The following is a 16569-nucleotide window of genomic DNA, read 5'->3' as shown; positions in this document are numbered from 1 at the left end:
GAGCTCTGCTACTAAAATGGATGATTATCGTTTCTTATATCGAGGGTATTTGTTTACAGCGGCAGCAGTGTGAAGGCGGCAGGAAACATACTGGACGACATCGGCAACATGTTTGATGACCTCGCCGACCAGCTGGACGCCATGTTGGAGTGAGCGGACCGTAGAAGCTGCTCATGTCACAGTGAATGTTTATTTAACATCACAATTGATGGTGTAGATTTCAACCTTATAAACTCTGGCGAGGACTGAACGTTGAGGTGCAGAACTAGTTCTTCTGACAGCTTGTACAGTGAAGTCCTCTTCCGTTATGCAGCTGAACGCCAAGTACACAAGTACTGAGAGCAGCGAAGCCTCTTTACGACTGATACTTACAATCATACTTATCATGATATCAAGTCAAGAAGTTGAAATACAGGAAAGGAGATGACGCGTCCTCTAAAGTGCACAGGGAAGCTGCATCAGTATTTAATGCACCATTGTCTCTTTTCTATTTCGTCTTTGAGCATACGTGGGCCTTCATGTGACGAGGAAAACATCAGGTCACTGAAGGTACTAACGCATAAATGAATCCAATCTGACTGGATGATCCAGAACAACACTGTTGACTTTCACGTTCCACTTCAAGTGGATAAAAATCACAGACATACTGATCGGTAACAGCATGATCAGCAGAAATGATAGATATAAACGTACCCGTCTTCACAACATTGAAGGCCGTGACGGTCGAGGGATTTGGAGCTGGCTTCATGAAAGTTTTGGTCATATAGCTGAGAAACCTCTGAGCTCTGGATAGCAATCGTAGGGTCGACCTGGACGACTCATTGACGTCACCTGCGGGAGTGATCGGGTGTGGAGGCTGCAAGGACTCTGATGTGGGACCTGCATGTGATGCGAGTCAACGAGCAGCTTCTGGATGATGCATAAACATTGATGACTGAAGAGAGTTCCTCTCTGGAAAGACGGTTTCAACAACAGCACTTTGGTTTCGCTCTAGTCATGATATGGATCTTTTGTTAGTAAAAGTGAGCTTCACCTGCATGTTTTCAGGAAGCAAACCTGAGCATGCACAGATTTGACCCAGAATCGTTGGTATTGTCTTTTGTAAATATCCATCCCACTGTTGCTGAGCTCATCTTGGTCGTGTAAATGTTTACTTCCAAGTGATGTGTGACTCAGATGGTCCGATTCTGTAAATATGGGATGTTCAAGGCTGTTCTTCACACTCCAGCTCGTCAGGTAATTCAGCTGGATGGTCTTCCATGGAATTCAAACTTACTTCCATCGACCCTTACAGTTGTTAAAAGCAGAAGATCAGAGGATGTTTATATGTTTTTATATCTTTTTTTTTAAATGACATTATGGACCTTATTTATTCAGTGTCATGCAACTTTATGCAAGAATAAAATAATCAAATGATGTTCAATACATAACCATGTATAAGAGTTTATTTGATAAAATACAAGGAATGTTGGCATGAATCAGTCAGAGGTATATTTGTGAAGCGGTTCTTTTGTCAATCATTTCTACACATGTATTTCTTGACTAGAGTGGTAACATGTTTTGTCTTAAACTATCAGATCTAGTCTTGTGTTGAAACATCTACAGGGTTGAATATGTTCTAAATATTATTCTATACAGTATTTTTGTATGAAGTGTTGATGTTTTTACATTTACTTTTCTTTCCTGCACCTTACAAAGTTTCATACAACATTCAGACTGATCTGTGGATGTACTGTCGTGATAAAGAGTCCAGCCTTCTTTGTTTTGTTTTTTTTAAACGTTTTTAATTTAAAGTATTTCATCTCTAACAGATTGATACAATAAAATCATTGAGGACTCGAGGAGCTGGTCCCGGTTCATTTAAAAAGTAGAAAGAGTTTAAGAGGTTGAATCTTGGCAGAAGAAATTAAACTGCTGCCTCAGTCGATACAAAAGTCTCCAAAATTCCAACTTGCTTGATTCAAAACTTAAAACGTGTCTTAAAACATCAAACAAAATTAGTCAATCTTGGTCAAACTGTACATTTCTATTCCTTAAACATATATTAAAGTTGGTGCTGTTAACAGGTTCAGCAAACCCCTAAAATTACTGAGCAATCATCTGATAACACTGGTTCAAACTTTCTAGTGGAGCCGATCACTCCTTCACGTGACGATGATTATAAGTTGCTGAAGAGTTCGTTCCTCTTGCTCCAGTCCATGTTGGGGGCTTTCTTGGCAGATCGCTTCTGGTGGGCTCTCTCTCTGGCCTGAGCCACAGACACGCTCAGACCCAGGCTCTCTGCGGAGGTCTGGAGGATCACAGGTCAGGGGTCAGAGTTTATATCAGCTCAAATTAAAAGTTAATGCAGCAATATTTAAACATCACATGTTTTTAATATTACTTTAATTTTTAACAATTAGGATTCAAGTGGTAGAACCATTTATTTTAGACGATGCTCTCGACTACAGAACTTCTCCTCGGCGACTCGGCCCTGAACTGCTTTATAGCAGTGTATCGAAGAGACACTAAAGACAACTAAATGTTAAAACAAGAAACTGATGCAGCATCTGCCTTGTTTTTAGGCAAATGTACACACAGTGTGTCTGGCTCCTCCTAGTGTCAGAATAGTGTGGTTGCAATGATGTAAATTCTTTGTTTTGTCGTTGCCAATTTTACCATTTTAAATCCTATGGACTGGGTTTTAATTTGTAGATTATACAAACAACATGTTCATATTGTATGATATAAGACTTCTAAAAATCTGCTTAGACATTCATCATACAAACATAAACATGTCTTCAAGTTGAAAATCCAAAGTTTCTCCAGAAGTAATTTGGAGAAAGATGACAAACACACTGTAATGCTAAACACACCTGTGCATTTGTAGAGCTGTTAGAAGAGGAGCTGGAGGACACAGAGCCCGCAGAGTGTTTTGGCTTCGGTTGTGACGCCTGTAACAAAAGTAGGATAATTATCTAGATTATATTATGTTCACATCATGAATCATACACATGTTCAGCGTGTACTTTGTTGTTGATCACACAACAGATTACAGCGTGTTGCAGGTCATAAAGTATCTTAAGATAAAGTTGAAGTGCCGCTCTTACATTCACTTGAAACACACGTTAATAAGAAACACAAGCTTGTTGGCAACAAATTAACCTTCACAGGAATGTCTTGAGACAACATGGAGGTGTGTGAGGGCAAAGGTGGAACATAACGTGTGTGTAATTCAGCAGGTAAGTGCAGAATAACTCGAGTAACTTCAACAATTATTAACAAGAACTTGACACAGTGTCGCGCTGACTGCACGGTTTTCAACAACATCTACACGAACACAAGGCTGCAGTGTAGCTACAATTTACATTTGAACAGAATCATTTGACCCTAAAGATAAAAAAGCCAAAAATAGGTTCGTTCTTCGTTTATACCGAGAGAAAAAATATACACACAATTGTGTTTGTGGCTGTATAACTGTAGGATTATTTTTAACCGTTTTTTTTCTTTGCATTTGGGCGATTTTATGCTCAGTCCACAATGTCCCCGACCATGGATTACCTTTAAAAAGTGTTTGAGTGACAGACGTATGACGTTACTTTATGTCATCTGAGATGAGAACATGCGTGTTCTTCCCTCAGCACAGGTAAGAAGCCTCTGACGTCATGTCATGTCAAAGAGAAAGATTGACGTAGTTGCCCTTCCATGTGTCAGACGCGAGTTCAAACACATCCAAAGTGTAACAGCGCCCTCCTCAGTTCACAATTCGTCTAACACCATTTAAAAATTCAATCGATGAATAGAGGTTTGGCTTGCAGTTTGAATGACAATGTTAATATTAAAATTAGAAATTATTCATGTCATCGCACAACTTCAGTCATGTTCACTATAATTCACCGGAACCACTTCAAACTACATAATTATGTTATGTGGACTAAAATAACTTCAAACAAACTGCATTTGTTACAGTGTTTCTTATTCAACTAGCAGGTTGGTGTAAAATGCAGAGTCTACATTCATGTTTATACATAATGCTTTTTGTTTGTTTATTTTTATTTTACTTTTTTTTTTTTTAGCAGAAAACCTGTTAATCATAAGGGTATCCAGCAGGGGGCACTGCTGTGCTGTTCCAAACAGGATTTATACTACCAGGAAACATCTAAATTTAAGGTTCAACAGTCAGGTTAATAATTAATTCTAAACACTGTAATGAACCATCCCAACAGACAACGACTGTCACTAAGAGTATGTGTATTTAAAATACAATTGTCCTGAAATTAACTGGATTTCTAAAAAAAAGAAGTCCAATAGTGATCTCTTTTGGAGAAGATTTATATTGCAGGAATAAAGTCTGAAACTTCTTTGACAGAAGCCTTTTAATGTGGATTTTGTCTTGTTTTTTTTATAACAAACTTCATGCACCTTCACATATGTGAACACATACATATACACATTTCAGACTCTGCTTGAGTAGTATTTCCTGAATCTTAAAGTATAGGAGCGAGTGAGTGTTATTGTTGTCCCTGCAGCGAGTGTGTGAATCCAGCTTGTTAGCTGTCATTCATTAGCATAATCCTGAGTCCAGCGCTAAAAGCCACTACAATCCCATGATCCTCCTGGAGAGAGAAACAAACTGCCCACTGTTGCCATGGTGAGGGGGTCAGCCATAATGTCATCAGAGAGGCCAATCCACTTTTCCCATGTCGTCAGTGGAATGCGTGTGGGTGTGTGTGGTGAAAGAGAGAAAGTGTTGCTGCTGTTGTAGACCCGCACTGACCATTGATGCCGACACCAACACTTAGTGAAGTAGCCACTGCATGGCACAAACATTGACAAGTATTTGTACGTTTTTTCTTCAAATAATCCATCTGTAAATCGTTGAGCCATGTTAACAAGTATAGTCCAGAATGTGAACTTCAACAATGGAATGTTCAGCAATACAATTCTATGTGCCGTTTAAAATCAAAGCAAGTCTATCTGAAAATAAATACAGAAAGAAAATGTATGCATAAATGTAGTCTCTAGGTTGAGCTTTACCACTAACACAAAATCACATGACCATGTCTAGACCAGGACTTTAATCTTCTATTATAGCAGTGGATCACTGGGACACCATTTCTATTCCTGTGCGTCTTTAAAACTGCCTTTGTGTTCCCAGACCAGGTCAAGATCCTCACCTCGTCATTCTCCTCGCTGAGGACCACGTGGTCTGTTAGAGCCTGAGGAAGAGGTCCTGCCAGAGAAAGATAAATTATTAGCATCAGGAATGAAGAAAACAACCACAAGAGGATCATATTTTGTTATCACAATAATGACCCTTCTACTTCTGTGAACCATCATTGTTCGACAGATTCTTGATATATATACTGTATATATATATATATATATACACACACGTGTATGAGAGCCATTCAGAAATCTTAATTCAATATTTTTAAATTATTGTAATTAGAATAGTATGATTAAATACTTATTTTAGTTTTGCAATAAAAACAAATTCAAGCTTTTAATATTTGAATTATTTAATTCAATTAGTGAAAGAAAACAAATTCAACTATTAAATATAGAAATGACTACATTTTCAAATTCAACTATCAACAGTTTAGAAGGTAGGGACTATTCCAGGGCTCAAGTATGTTTTCAAGATGTTGTGTACAAGAGTGAAGGTTACACACCTTTCTTGACAGAATCAAGTTATTATTCAGTGACAAATTCAATATAAAAAGTTTGCATTATAAAACTATAAATTAGTTTGATGTTTTCTAAACCGTGAGCCTTGGAAAGCATCAATAAGTGAAGACAAGCTGGACATGATCATGCAGTTATGGGAGTTGATGAAGTTACCGGAGATGTGTTCCTCAGCTGGTTCAATGTTACATCTCTTGAAGAAATCTGCAGTTTCAAAGTCGACTACGAGCAGTCGGGTCTCATTTCCTCCGTCCTTGATCGCATCAACCACCTGCGAGTGCTGCAAACCCACCATGGACACGCCGTTGACCTGCAGACCAGGAGAGGGAGGGACATCCTGAAGTGTCTGACGAGCTCAATATATGTTGGCAATGCTTTGTTAAAAGTATGTTTAGTGATGGATATCAAGATAATGTGATTAATATCAATCAGGATGACCTCGTATTGGAACATGAGCAGCCTCCAAGACACTTCACCATAAGTGCTCATAACACATTTCCATTTCATTTCTGAATATCTGACATATTTCAACTTAGAACAATTCAATATGCTTTTGTATTTTGTCGAAATGAAGATCAAGACCAACGATCAAAACAACATAAAAGAACCGGGAAGGAAAGAATGGCAATAATTATGGGGAAAACCACTTCATGATAACTCGACACTGCAGAGCTAAAAGCACATTTCTTGACTCCAATAACCGTTACCAAGGCAACTTTCCTCTATACTTCACAAAACAAAAAAGTTAAATCTGGGTGAGGCTTTTTTTTTTTTGATGCCATGTGAAGCACAAAAACGATCAAATTGGCCACAATAAAATACTTCAACAAAGGAACCTTTCTTAAATACAAGTCACATTTTTCCTCACATTCAGTGCCAGCATCTTTTAGAAGGTCATTTGGTTAGAATTGGGGGATATGTGAATTATTGGTCACTTTACCAAGCCAACACAAAAAAGTCAACATGATAGTAATTTCAGATCAACAAGTGGGAAAAGTGTGAATACTTAAAAATCAATGCAACGTATTTAGACTTAAAAGGGCAACTAATGTAAAAGCCAACTCTCGTGACTTACATGTTTCAAATGTTGAAGTTTTAAGTTATTATTTTCTAAAGTTATCCCTCAACAGTGTCACAGAACGAGGGTGAACCCATTATAAGGTAATAATGGTATTTGCTACTACTGTAGCAGTGAAGAACGCCCCGTTTCTTTCTTTATACACTTGAGGTGGTGATTTCCTGGATTGATAATGCAGTGTGACAAACCTTGATGCTTGACCAATCACAGCAAAAAAGGGTGTGGTTATGGTAAACACGAGTTTAGTTAAAAAAAAACAAGTGTCTTCAGTGGGCCGGGCCAGTGGGCGGGGCTTAATGGAAATTTAATAATAAATAATAGAATACTTTTTTTTTTTTTTTTTTAATCAAACAAGTGAAACATTATTTCTGTAGAAAACAAGGAAATAGTTGGGCGGGGCATAGATTATATTCTGTATCAGTTTGGGATGTCTCCGATGCAATGGTTCTTATCTGTAGCTGCACCATCAGTCGATTTCTTGCCATTCCTGAGTTTTCTGTCTACTCCCACAGCCCCGGCTAATAGAGCATCACAGGAGATAAGTCTCTCTAAGATTAGGGCTCTCCCCTTCTAAACACACATACACACAACTAAGTGTACACTTACACTTGCAGTGATATAGTGGAGGAACAGAACATTCCTCCCTGGCAGATTCCTTAAATTCATAGGTCGATATCGTAAATACATGGTTGTTATTTGAAGGGAAGGTACGGACACCAGTGAAAACACAATAAGGGGCTAAAGTCAATCCTTCCAATCATTTTACATGAGTGAATCATTAAAGTAGAAGATACTACAAACGCAGTGGCATTAACATGACTCGACATTTAAGAACATTTATCTTGCCAAACCTGCTTCATTCCTGTTGACTACATCACTTCTGACAACATGGCTGCAAGCGTATATACCTGGATTATCTTGTCCTTTGGTCTGAGGCCGGCCTTCTCTGCAGGAGAGCCTTCATCCACACTTTGGATGAACTGACCTGGTGAGGTCTTAAAACTGTGCAGGTTGAAGCCATATTCCCCTTCCTCCCTCTTCATGTGGCAGAGACGTGGTCGCAGGCAGCCTTCCTCCTGTGTACAGAACGGACAGGTTATTTGACACGGTTGAACATGAATCTGAAAAATTATTTCTAGGCAGGTTTTTCCTCAAGTCCTCTCAAGCTCAATCCATCTTTCCTGTACTCTTGATTTGAAAGAGAAGATTGAGAGAATGAGAGGAATGAAGAGGACTGTATAGAGTAGGGATATATCTCATACTATTATATATATATATTATCATTTCATGTTTTATTCAAATTCATGTATAATTGCAACATTAGGTTTTTGTATATACGTTTGTTTAAAATATCACCTCCAAAAACAAAGATACTATAGAAACTGTATGAGTCATGTAGTAACAGATTGTGATTTTACAATCTATTTTATCATGACAACGGGACTGTTAAATGTCAAAAAATTAAAAATAACCTTGTGATAAGAGTGGGTGTATAACCCAGTAATATCAGTGCCAATTTTATGCCAATAGTACATTTAGTCTCCATTCATCTCTGCAACCAAAGCAGAACCACCACACCCAGTGCCCTCTTGTCAACCATTTACAAAATAGATAACATATTTTTATATGTGTAGTCCATCAGCGGGGGCTGAGGACTGCTGAATAGGTTTGCCTTGGTCAAAGGTTCAATTTGACGAACATTAAAAGTTGAAAGAAGACTCCTTCAGACCTTTGGACCGAGACTAGCGTTTATTTGGTTGATATGATGGAGTTAAACTTGGGTGGACACAGAGAGAAAAGGGGGTGAGAGAGGAAAAAGAGAGGGTCAAAACAGCATGCTAAGAGGAGATTAAAAGCAAACTCTACTAATCAAGAAAAAGGCAGATTGTTAGCCTGTTAGGCTAATAAGACAGTCTAGCTACTGAAAAGCAGCTTAATGAAGAAAACATTTAGGCTCCTGCTGTCCTTCTGCATTACTATCACGGATTCCCAAAGTAAGTCAGCCTTCTGCCCCAAAACTAGCCTTTAAATCCCAAAGTCACTCGTACCATCTTCACCTTTCCTTAGTGGTGGTACCAGGTCCAAGGAATCAACTTGCACACATCCATAATACTTTGCTAGGCCACAAACACATTTGAACACTGATCACTTCCATCTGAGGACTACAAAGTTCACACACTCAAACATGTGGAACACCTACACACAAATAAAATAACTGTGTACATGTTAAATATGAAAGAAAGCCACACTAGACAAAAGGTTTCGTTCACATGGACAAATGGAGGAAAGGTCACCTGGTCTAATAAGTCCCGATTTAACCTGCTCAGAGAGCGTCAGATTAAGAAGTGAAGCCAGTGAAGAGATGGATCTCTTGTGACAACAGAAAATATTTACACTTTCTCACGTTGTCTTCATTTAGAGATTTTACCAACATCCTTAAAAGCTGATGTTTATATATATTTTTCTTAAATCCATACATCCCTACATAGGTTTCAAAACTTTAAAAAAAATGGAAAAGATTTAAACTTGTTTAGTAAATACTCACATCCTCTCTTATGACAAACGTCTTATTGTTGTGCATAAGAGAGCAGAAACAGATAATCAAGTCTTAGAGAGGGCATATATCTGGGGAAAGGTATAAAAGAAGAAACAGCATTGAATGTTCCAAGTTTCGCTCTCAGATCAGGCCGCTCAATTGGGCCAAACAAGAAGGGGAAACCGGGCGTTGGTAAAAAAGGCAAAGAGAACCTGGTAGTCACAGAGGCAGAACTTAAGAGTTCCCTATTTGGAGAACCAATCAGAAAATAAACAATAACTCAAGCCCTTCTCCATTCAGGCCTTTACAAAATTCAGATGGAGCCGTCTGCAAATTGCTTTGAATAACTCATAAACATAGACTTGAACCCAACCTATCATCCATTAAAAGTTAAAGCAAGAATGCCCCCAAAATAGGTAGAGAATCAGAGATATACCCAGAGAGAGACTGCGATGAACCTGAATTAAATGAATAATCAGTCTAATCCATTGATAGATTTGCTCTTTCTGGGTCTAATGGTCAAAACACAACATGACAATATAAGAATTCAAACTGTGAGTGATTCAGGAAGGATAGGTTGGTGTTGAATTAAAGAAGCCTATAGCTGTTTAACCGCAATGAAATGACACAACAAGCTCTGCATCTAGTGTGTGTTCAGAAGAACACTCTTGTATGTTTTGAAATTTACAAGATTTTGACATGATAACTTGGCACCAGTGTTCTTTCATTGCTACAGTGTGAACAGATAAATAACACTCCATCATAATATGCAGAATAAGTGTAATAATGGAAATAGCAAAGTTCAGCCCATCTAAGAGGAAGTTCAGTGAACATGTTGACCTTTTAAGTTCTTCATTTTTATTGATGATTCACAGTGCGAACTCAGTTAAGTGAAACTTTCTTGCACAAAAGTTTTTGTTGGAGTTCAGATGTTGAAATTCACTAGATATTCATACTTGTATATACACTTTTATTTAATGAATAAAGAGCTTGTCTAACATTCTTTTCTCTATTTTCAAAAACACAGTAGAGCTCGTTCTTTCTACAGTAAACGTGATGATTCAAATTGGTATTCCAAGGTTACACAGCTTGTAGATTAATTCTAGTTATATTCAACACTTCCAACTTGATTGCAGTCATCTTTACTTAACTAGGAAAGCAGTAAGGTGATCATTATGAGAACTGCATTACAAGAGATTTAAAAAAAAAAAAAAAAAAAAGATAAATATATATTCCTAAACATTTAGAAATATTCTTTTAGAGGACAAGCTGTATATTAGTGCCACATTTCCTGGCATCTCTGTGAAATGCATTTGTGTACAGGACAAAGCTTCCTGATGACTCAGCAGTGGACAGCGGAGCCACGCTTCCGTTGCCAAGTTTTGGCTACAAGCTCACTCGATGGATATAAATATAGAAAATAACAGGTTTTCTTTCAGTCTAAAACAAGACTGGTATTCAAATACTGACACATTACAGGCAGTAGCAAAGAAAATGTTTCACAGCTTTTGTTGGAGTTACAAAAAAAAGATAATTCTATTATCAGTTAGTTGCATGGAATAAACTTGAAAAACGCTGCAATATTCTCAATAAAAAAGGTATTATCTATAGAAAGCCAATAAGGCAAGGTTGTTAAGTTGCTGAAAAAGTAGGCAGCTCCCAACATTCTTCCAAACAAAGTGCAGACATAAAAAGTCAATGGGCCCTTTTAATTAATGTTTCTTTATTAAATTAAATCAAACTTTAAGTACTGTATTACACTTGCTATAGGGGATTTTAGACCCGGTGCATACATTAATCTCTAATAGTTTTAAATGTGGGCCTTCTCTTCCCCGACCCATCCTAGAGGTTTAAGGTGGGGTGGGTGTTCCTACATTAGCTGCCTTTATACATGGACCACTCTATTTGGAATAAATGTCATAGTAGATTTGATCTGATTAAATGCTTCATGCCAAGCATATGCACATATGAACCCTGTGTTCAACAGGAGACTAAAAATAAAAACAGTTCATTAAATAAGATTTTTTTTTCAATAGCCCAACCTATTTTGTAGTTCTTTTATAATCCATAAATGTTGGCATAAGGCTTTTTAAAAAGTGTTTTTTAGCGCATCACCTTTTCATATGACCAACATACTAGTATCTGCCCTCCTCTCGCCCTTCCCCACCTCCACTCCTATTCCCCAATAGAAATTACTTCGCTGTCATATCTTTCCACTTTGCTTACATTTCTTATCCATGTGAAAAAAACACAATTTTATAATACTGATAGTCACATCTAGATTGTAATGAAGCAAGTTCTACTGTTGATCAACATTAGGTCTGAAAAAATATTTAAAACATATAGAACAAGAAGTTTTAGTTTCCCATCATGAAGACTGATAAGACATGGCAAGCTCCATGTGCAAATGGAACAAAGTGTTAAAACGACAAGGCGTTATCTTGATTTATTATCGACATGACTCATGTCTTAAAAATAAGAGAGAACTCCGTCTATATCCTTGATCTGCTTGGTAACATGCATGGTGAAATACTGCCACATAGGTTGCCTTAGTAGACTTCAAAATAAATTTTCTTTTTTTTTTAATGTGGAAGGTTTGATAAGCAACAAGTTAAAAGGCACAAAGTACCAAGTTACTCATTAACTACAATAAGGGGAAGGAAGAAAATGCATAAAGGCTAAAGCCATTAGGAAAGCAAATCCATGTACCAATATCTAGCTTTTAAAGTATCTTTGTTTATCAAGTTATTTGCACTTATGGGCCTTATTTAAAAACGTTATTGTTCCTTTTTTTCTGGCAATCAACCAAAAACATGTGAAGTTTATGAATAAACTTCTAATTTTATGATAAAACTTCAAATAAAAAAAATTGTATGTTGCCTATCCACGCCTAATGAAAATGCTTCATTATTTTCTGAGTCAAAACCTACTGTATATACCCCAACCACACCCACTATGCTGTAATTTAGTCAAGCACCAAGGGTAGTCACTGTGTGTCATCAATCCAAGAAGTCTCCACCTTCAGGGGACTTGTATAAACAAATCGGGCATGATTACATCTGACTGGCGGAGTGAAGCCATAATTACATCATATAGACTTCTCCCTTTTAACCTCAAGATTTTAGAAGAGGAAGAACTTTATAAAGTAAGAACTTTTAAAAATCATCATAATGAGGGACTTAATGCATATTGAAGATGAAGATGTTTCAAACGTGAGTAGGTTTTGAAAGTTTTCACATTAGTTGCCCTTTAACATCTTATATTCAATCTTTTTACGCTGAATGTCCTTATTCACAACATAAATTATGAATTGAACGATTTAACCACCAACTGGGAAAGAATACAGTTAATGACTAGACTGCTTGGTAGAAAGAAGTCAGTATGGCCTTGTCGAGAAGTCGTCTGCAACCTTCTTTCCCACGGCCTTTTTTACACATGCAAACACCATAGACAAAGACCCTTCTAGATGTGAGGAATCCCTATGGAGACCGATACTAGACTTTGTGATAGTTGTATAGATGATTATATAAAATATTGACTTGATACAACAGCACTGAATCTGGAGTGAATACCAACATGATAGTTGGAGAATACCATATTTTCCTTTACTTAAACTCTAAAAACAAGCATCCATTTCCATCTATTCCAGTTATAACTTTATTTGTGACCATGATTTTGAAGGGTCACAAACATCACATTAAATTACTATACGTTGAAAACAACTCAAAATATCAAACAGTGCAAACCCCTGTATCATATTTTAATATATTAAATGTAGAATCTATCATTTAAAAAAAAAAAAACGTGCTGACATATAGCAAAATAGCCGGTTGGTGCCATATACCCAAGTGGAGATGCTGAAAGTAATATTTTACTTCCAACTCTGATAAAAAATAAACAACGATATTATGAGATGAAATATCAATATTATATTAGAGAGAAACGTATTGCAATATATTGCAGCATCAATAGTTTTTACATTACTATTAGATTGTCAGCCTAACATAAAGGACATTGGTCTAATAAAGGAAAGTGCTCTAGTGCTTTGACAAAGAAGCTTAAGGCTCACAAGTAAAAAAAATAAATAAAATAAAGACTTGCAGTAACATATGGCCCAACTCAGGCGAGATTAAAGCCTAATTAAAGTTACAGCATGGTAGCAAGAAACTATCTGCTTATAGCACAGCAACTGGACAACAAGATTCCACAGATGTGAAGTGAGGAGAATGGAGTCAGTGTTGATTTTACCTTAAGTATCTCTGATTTGTAAAGAAAGAAATGTTATTTCCAGATCCGGGAAAAGGTCTCCAATGTCTCCATGGACTCAAACGGTAAGGGTAAGAAGGACAAGATACATTTGAATGGAAAATAATAACATGCAGATTAGGTAATAATGTAACAGATACAGTCGTCTAATTTTGATTCACATTTTAACAATTTATGTTGCAATTCCAAACAGTATTGAACTTGGGAATAACTATTAATGTTTACTTTCTCTGGCGGGTCCAGTTCCTTGAAGTACTACTTCGTAGGTTACCCATTTTGTGTTGACAGAAGGTTTGTTCTTATGTTAATCTCGATTGGTTCACATTAATATTTTGATATGATAAAAAAAAAACATGTGCAAGTTTGCTTACACAAGAATCTTAATAATTTTATATCGAACTACTGGTTTGGGTCACCGTCACTAATAAATTCTATTACCTTTATATATATATATATATATATATATATATATAAAAAACATTATACAGCTTAGTTGAAGTACAGTCTTTAAAATAGGATGACATGTTGACTTGCCGTTATCTCACCCAAGCTGCTATTTTTATTATCCTGGTGATAATGTGTAACAGATTTACTGCGGGACAAAGTATCAGTGCTGGTGATAGAGTTTTCAACTGTGCAACAACACAACTCAGCACAGGTGACACGTGGAAGTGTAAAGATCCCTCATAAACCTTTTGCCATAAAAGCATCATGTTTAATATTATGATGATTGATTGTAATAAGGTTTTGCTGCAATTTAGAACTGTTTCCTGTTAATCAGGACTAATAGGGTTGAAATGGATCAAGTAGTAACTTTCAATTGCTGCTCAGTCCATCAGTTCTCTAGTGCATGTGTTTACCTTTTCGCATAAACATAAACTTTTCCTTTTAAAAGTCACAGCTCTTAAACCTTCACCCTGCAGTCACCGTTTATCTTTTGCTCATTAGTCGTACGTCATTCAAGACTAATAAAACTGATCAGAAACATACCACACCACCTTCCTTCAACCAACAACAAAATTGCTAAATAATAAATATTGAATCCATCTTAAATTGTAAGTCTGGCATTGATCAGGTGTTTTTTTTAATCCAATATTGTCTTATCACTGTGACTTCATCAGTTGCTTATGATTTAAAAATACAAAAATACTTTCCAACTGAAGAAATGTCACACGGCTTCACATTGATATGAAAAGGATGTTACATAATCTTTGAATCCAAGCCCAGACTTAACTCTAGGCTAAATAATCACATTATTTTTCAACAAATCACACATTAGGAACAAAATAATATTCCGGAAATTATCGTCATGGGAGCCGTATAATAAAACCGTTCTTCCGGTAGTTAATCACCTGGAAAAGAGAACTTCTGGTCCGACAGGTTGAACCTGAAGATTGGTGAGAAGTAGAGGAGAGCAGACCGAGAGAGTCTAAACAGGACTGAGTTCAGGTCTTGAGTCTTTGGCTGCCTTGTGTCACTTCTTTGTTATAAATCTTCAACAGACACAGCAGGCTGCCTAGACATGGCTTTCAATAAAAAAAACTACTTCTGACACACAAATTCCCAAAGATCAGCGAAAGTCAGAGTTTGTGTGGGTTTTACATTGATGACACCCAACTGATTTATTAACAGATAAATGATGCATATATGCTGACCTTTAATTGATAATATTTTGCTCAATCCATCTATAAACCGTTTTACCTTTATAAACAGTACGTTTTCAATCATTTACCTGCCAACTTTTGCTTATTTTCATATAACAGTAGCAGCAGCCCTTGATTTATTGATACAGGAAAATCAATATTATTATTATTTACCATTGAGATTTAAGTAAAATAATAAATGTATAATTGAATATATAATTTATCAATATAAAGACTGTTATAATGGTATAAATGTAAGGAAGTGAGAGTATTAACACAGTTTTTTATTAATCACTTTAATAAATAAAGTGGGAATTCAAAAAAACTAAACAATATTCCAAGTGCCCTTAGCTTTAAATCACTTTCAGTAAAAGCTCAAAGAATAGCTTAGTGTGGTGGGTTTGGTTGTTACATTTTTATTTAATTTTTTTTATGCATTTAATTTAACCTTAGTAGTAAATATTGAGTCTCCATGGGTTAAATAATTATGGAAAAGTTATTTAAAAAATGAATGTCTGGTTCTTTTAAAATGCATATTAATACATTTTATTTTTATTGTAGTTAAAAATATACTGAACTATTTCAATAGGATTTATATTCCAAGTTGGTTACCAAGAATGGTAAATGTGTTCTACTCGTACTTTACTAGCAGTCATTGAATTGGCCTGTAATGCAGTGAAATAAATCAAACTAAATCAAAGTTAAATAGTTATGGTTCACCTTGTTACTGGAGCCCACGCTCACTCGGTCCGAGGACGCGTCCCCGTTCTGCCGGCTGGAGCCGCTGCCGAGAGAGTCCCGGTCCCCTCCGTGGAGGGGGATCCCTTCCGTGACGAACTCCCTCCGACACGTCAAGTTGTGTTTCTCCAGCAGCTCCATGGTCTCGGCGTCCACCACCACCAGCTCCAGCGGTCCGCTGACGGCGCGGATCATGGCGACCACGTCCTGGTGTCCCGAGCCCTCCACGCTCTGGCCGTTCACGAACACCAGGCGGTCCCCGGCGCGGAGCCCCGCCGCGTCCGCGGGAGTGTCCTGCTCCACCAGCCGGACGAACTGTCCCAGGCGGCTCTTGTCTCCGCGGAGGTGGAAGCCGTAGCCGTCGGCTGCTTTCTCCAGCACGCACAGTCTGGGTCGAAGGCTGGACATGGTGGTTCTGACGAGGACCTGAAGCGAGTCTAATGACGACACCTGTTGCGCTCGAGAGTCCACTTCCTCCTGAGAGACTCGCTGAGAACTTTGAGCTGATATAATCTCGCTTTTCACGCCTGCTCGGTCCACGGACCTCCCCTCCTCTTCTCCTCTTCTCCTCCTCTTCTTCTTCTTCTCCTCTTTACCACTTCTCTCCTCGCCCGCTCGGACTTCTTGTACCGGGAGTGAGG

The 16569-nt window shown here is 37.4% G+C and overlaps 2 protein-coding genes across 2 annotated transcripts in view; one reads left to right on the top strand and one right to left on the bottom strand.

Annotated features, from left to right (window-relative positions):
- caskin2a (CASK interacting protein 2a) overlaps positions 1-1758 on the top strand; it is a gene marked incomplete at its 5' end in the record, with an annotated part of 17758 nt that extends 16000 nt beyond the window's left edge. The window contains one exon of the mRNA XM_087793986.1: positions 60-1758. Within this exon, the coding sequence (XP_087650112.1) occupies positions 60-153 (94 nt within the window). The remainder of the gene's footprint in view (positions 1-59) is intronic.
- LOC148078147 (Na(+)/H(+) exchange regulatory cofactor NHE-RF1-like) lies at positions 1756-16569 on the bottom strand. Its single transcript, XM_087792706.1, has 6 exons — positions 15911-16569; positions 7654-7821; positions 5824-5977; positions 5157-5212; positions 2856-2933; positions 1756-2290 (listed from the first exon to the last, which is right to left on the bottom strand). The coding sequence occupies exons 1-6, from the start codon at positions 16334-16336 to the stop codon at positions 2159-2161; spliced, it is 1014 nt and encodes a 337-aa protein (XP_087648832.1). The 5' UTR covers positions 16337-16569; the 3' UTR covers positions 1756-2158.

This window comes from Callionymus lyra, chromosome 6 (assembly GCF_982586985.1).
Source record: "Callionymus lyra chromosome 6, fCalLyr1.hap1.1, whole genome shotgun sequence".
NCBI classification, from domain to species: Eukaryota; Metazoa; Chordata; class Actinopteri; order Syngnathiformes; family Callionymidae; genus Callionymus; species Callionymus lyra.
This window is presented reverse-complemented; position numbering and strand designations above follow the sequence as displayed.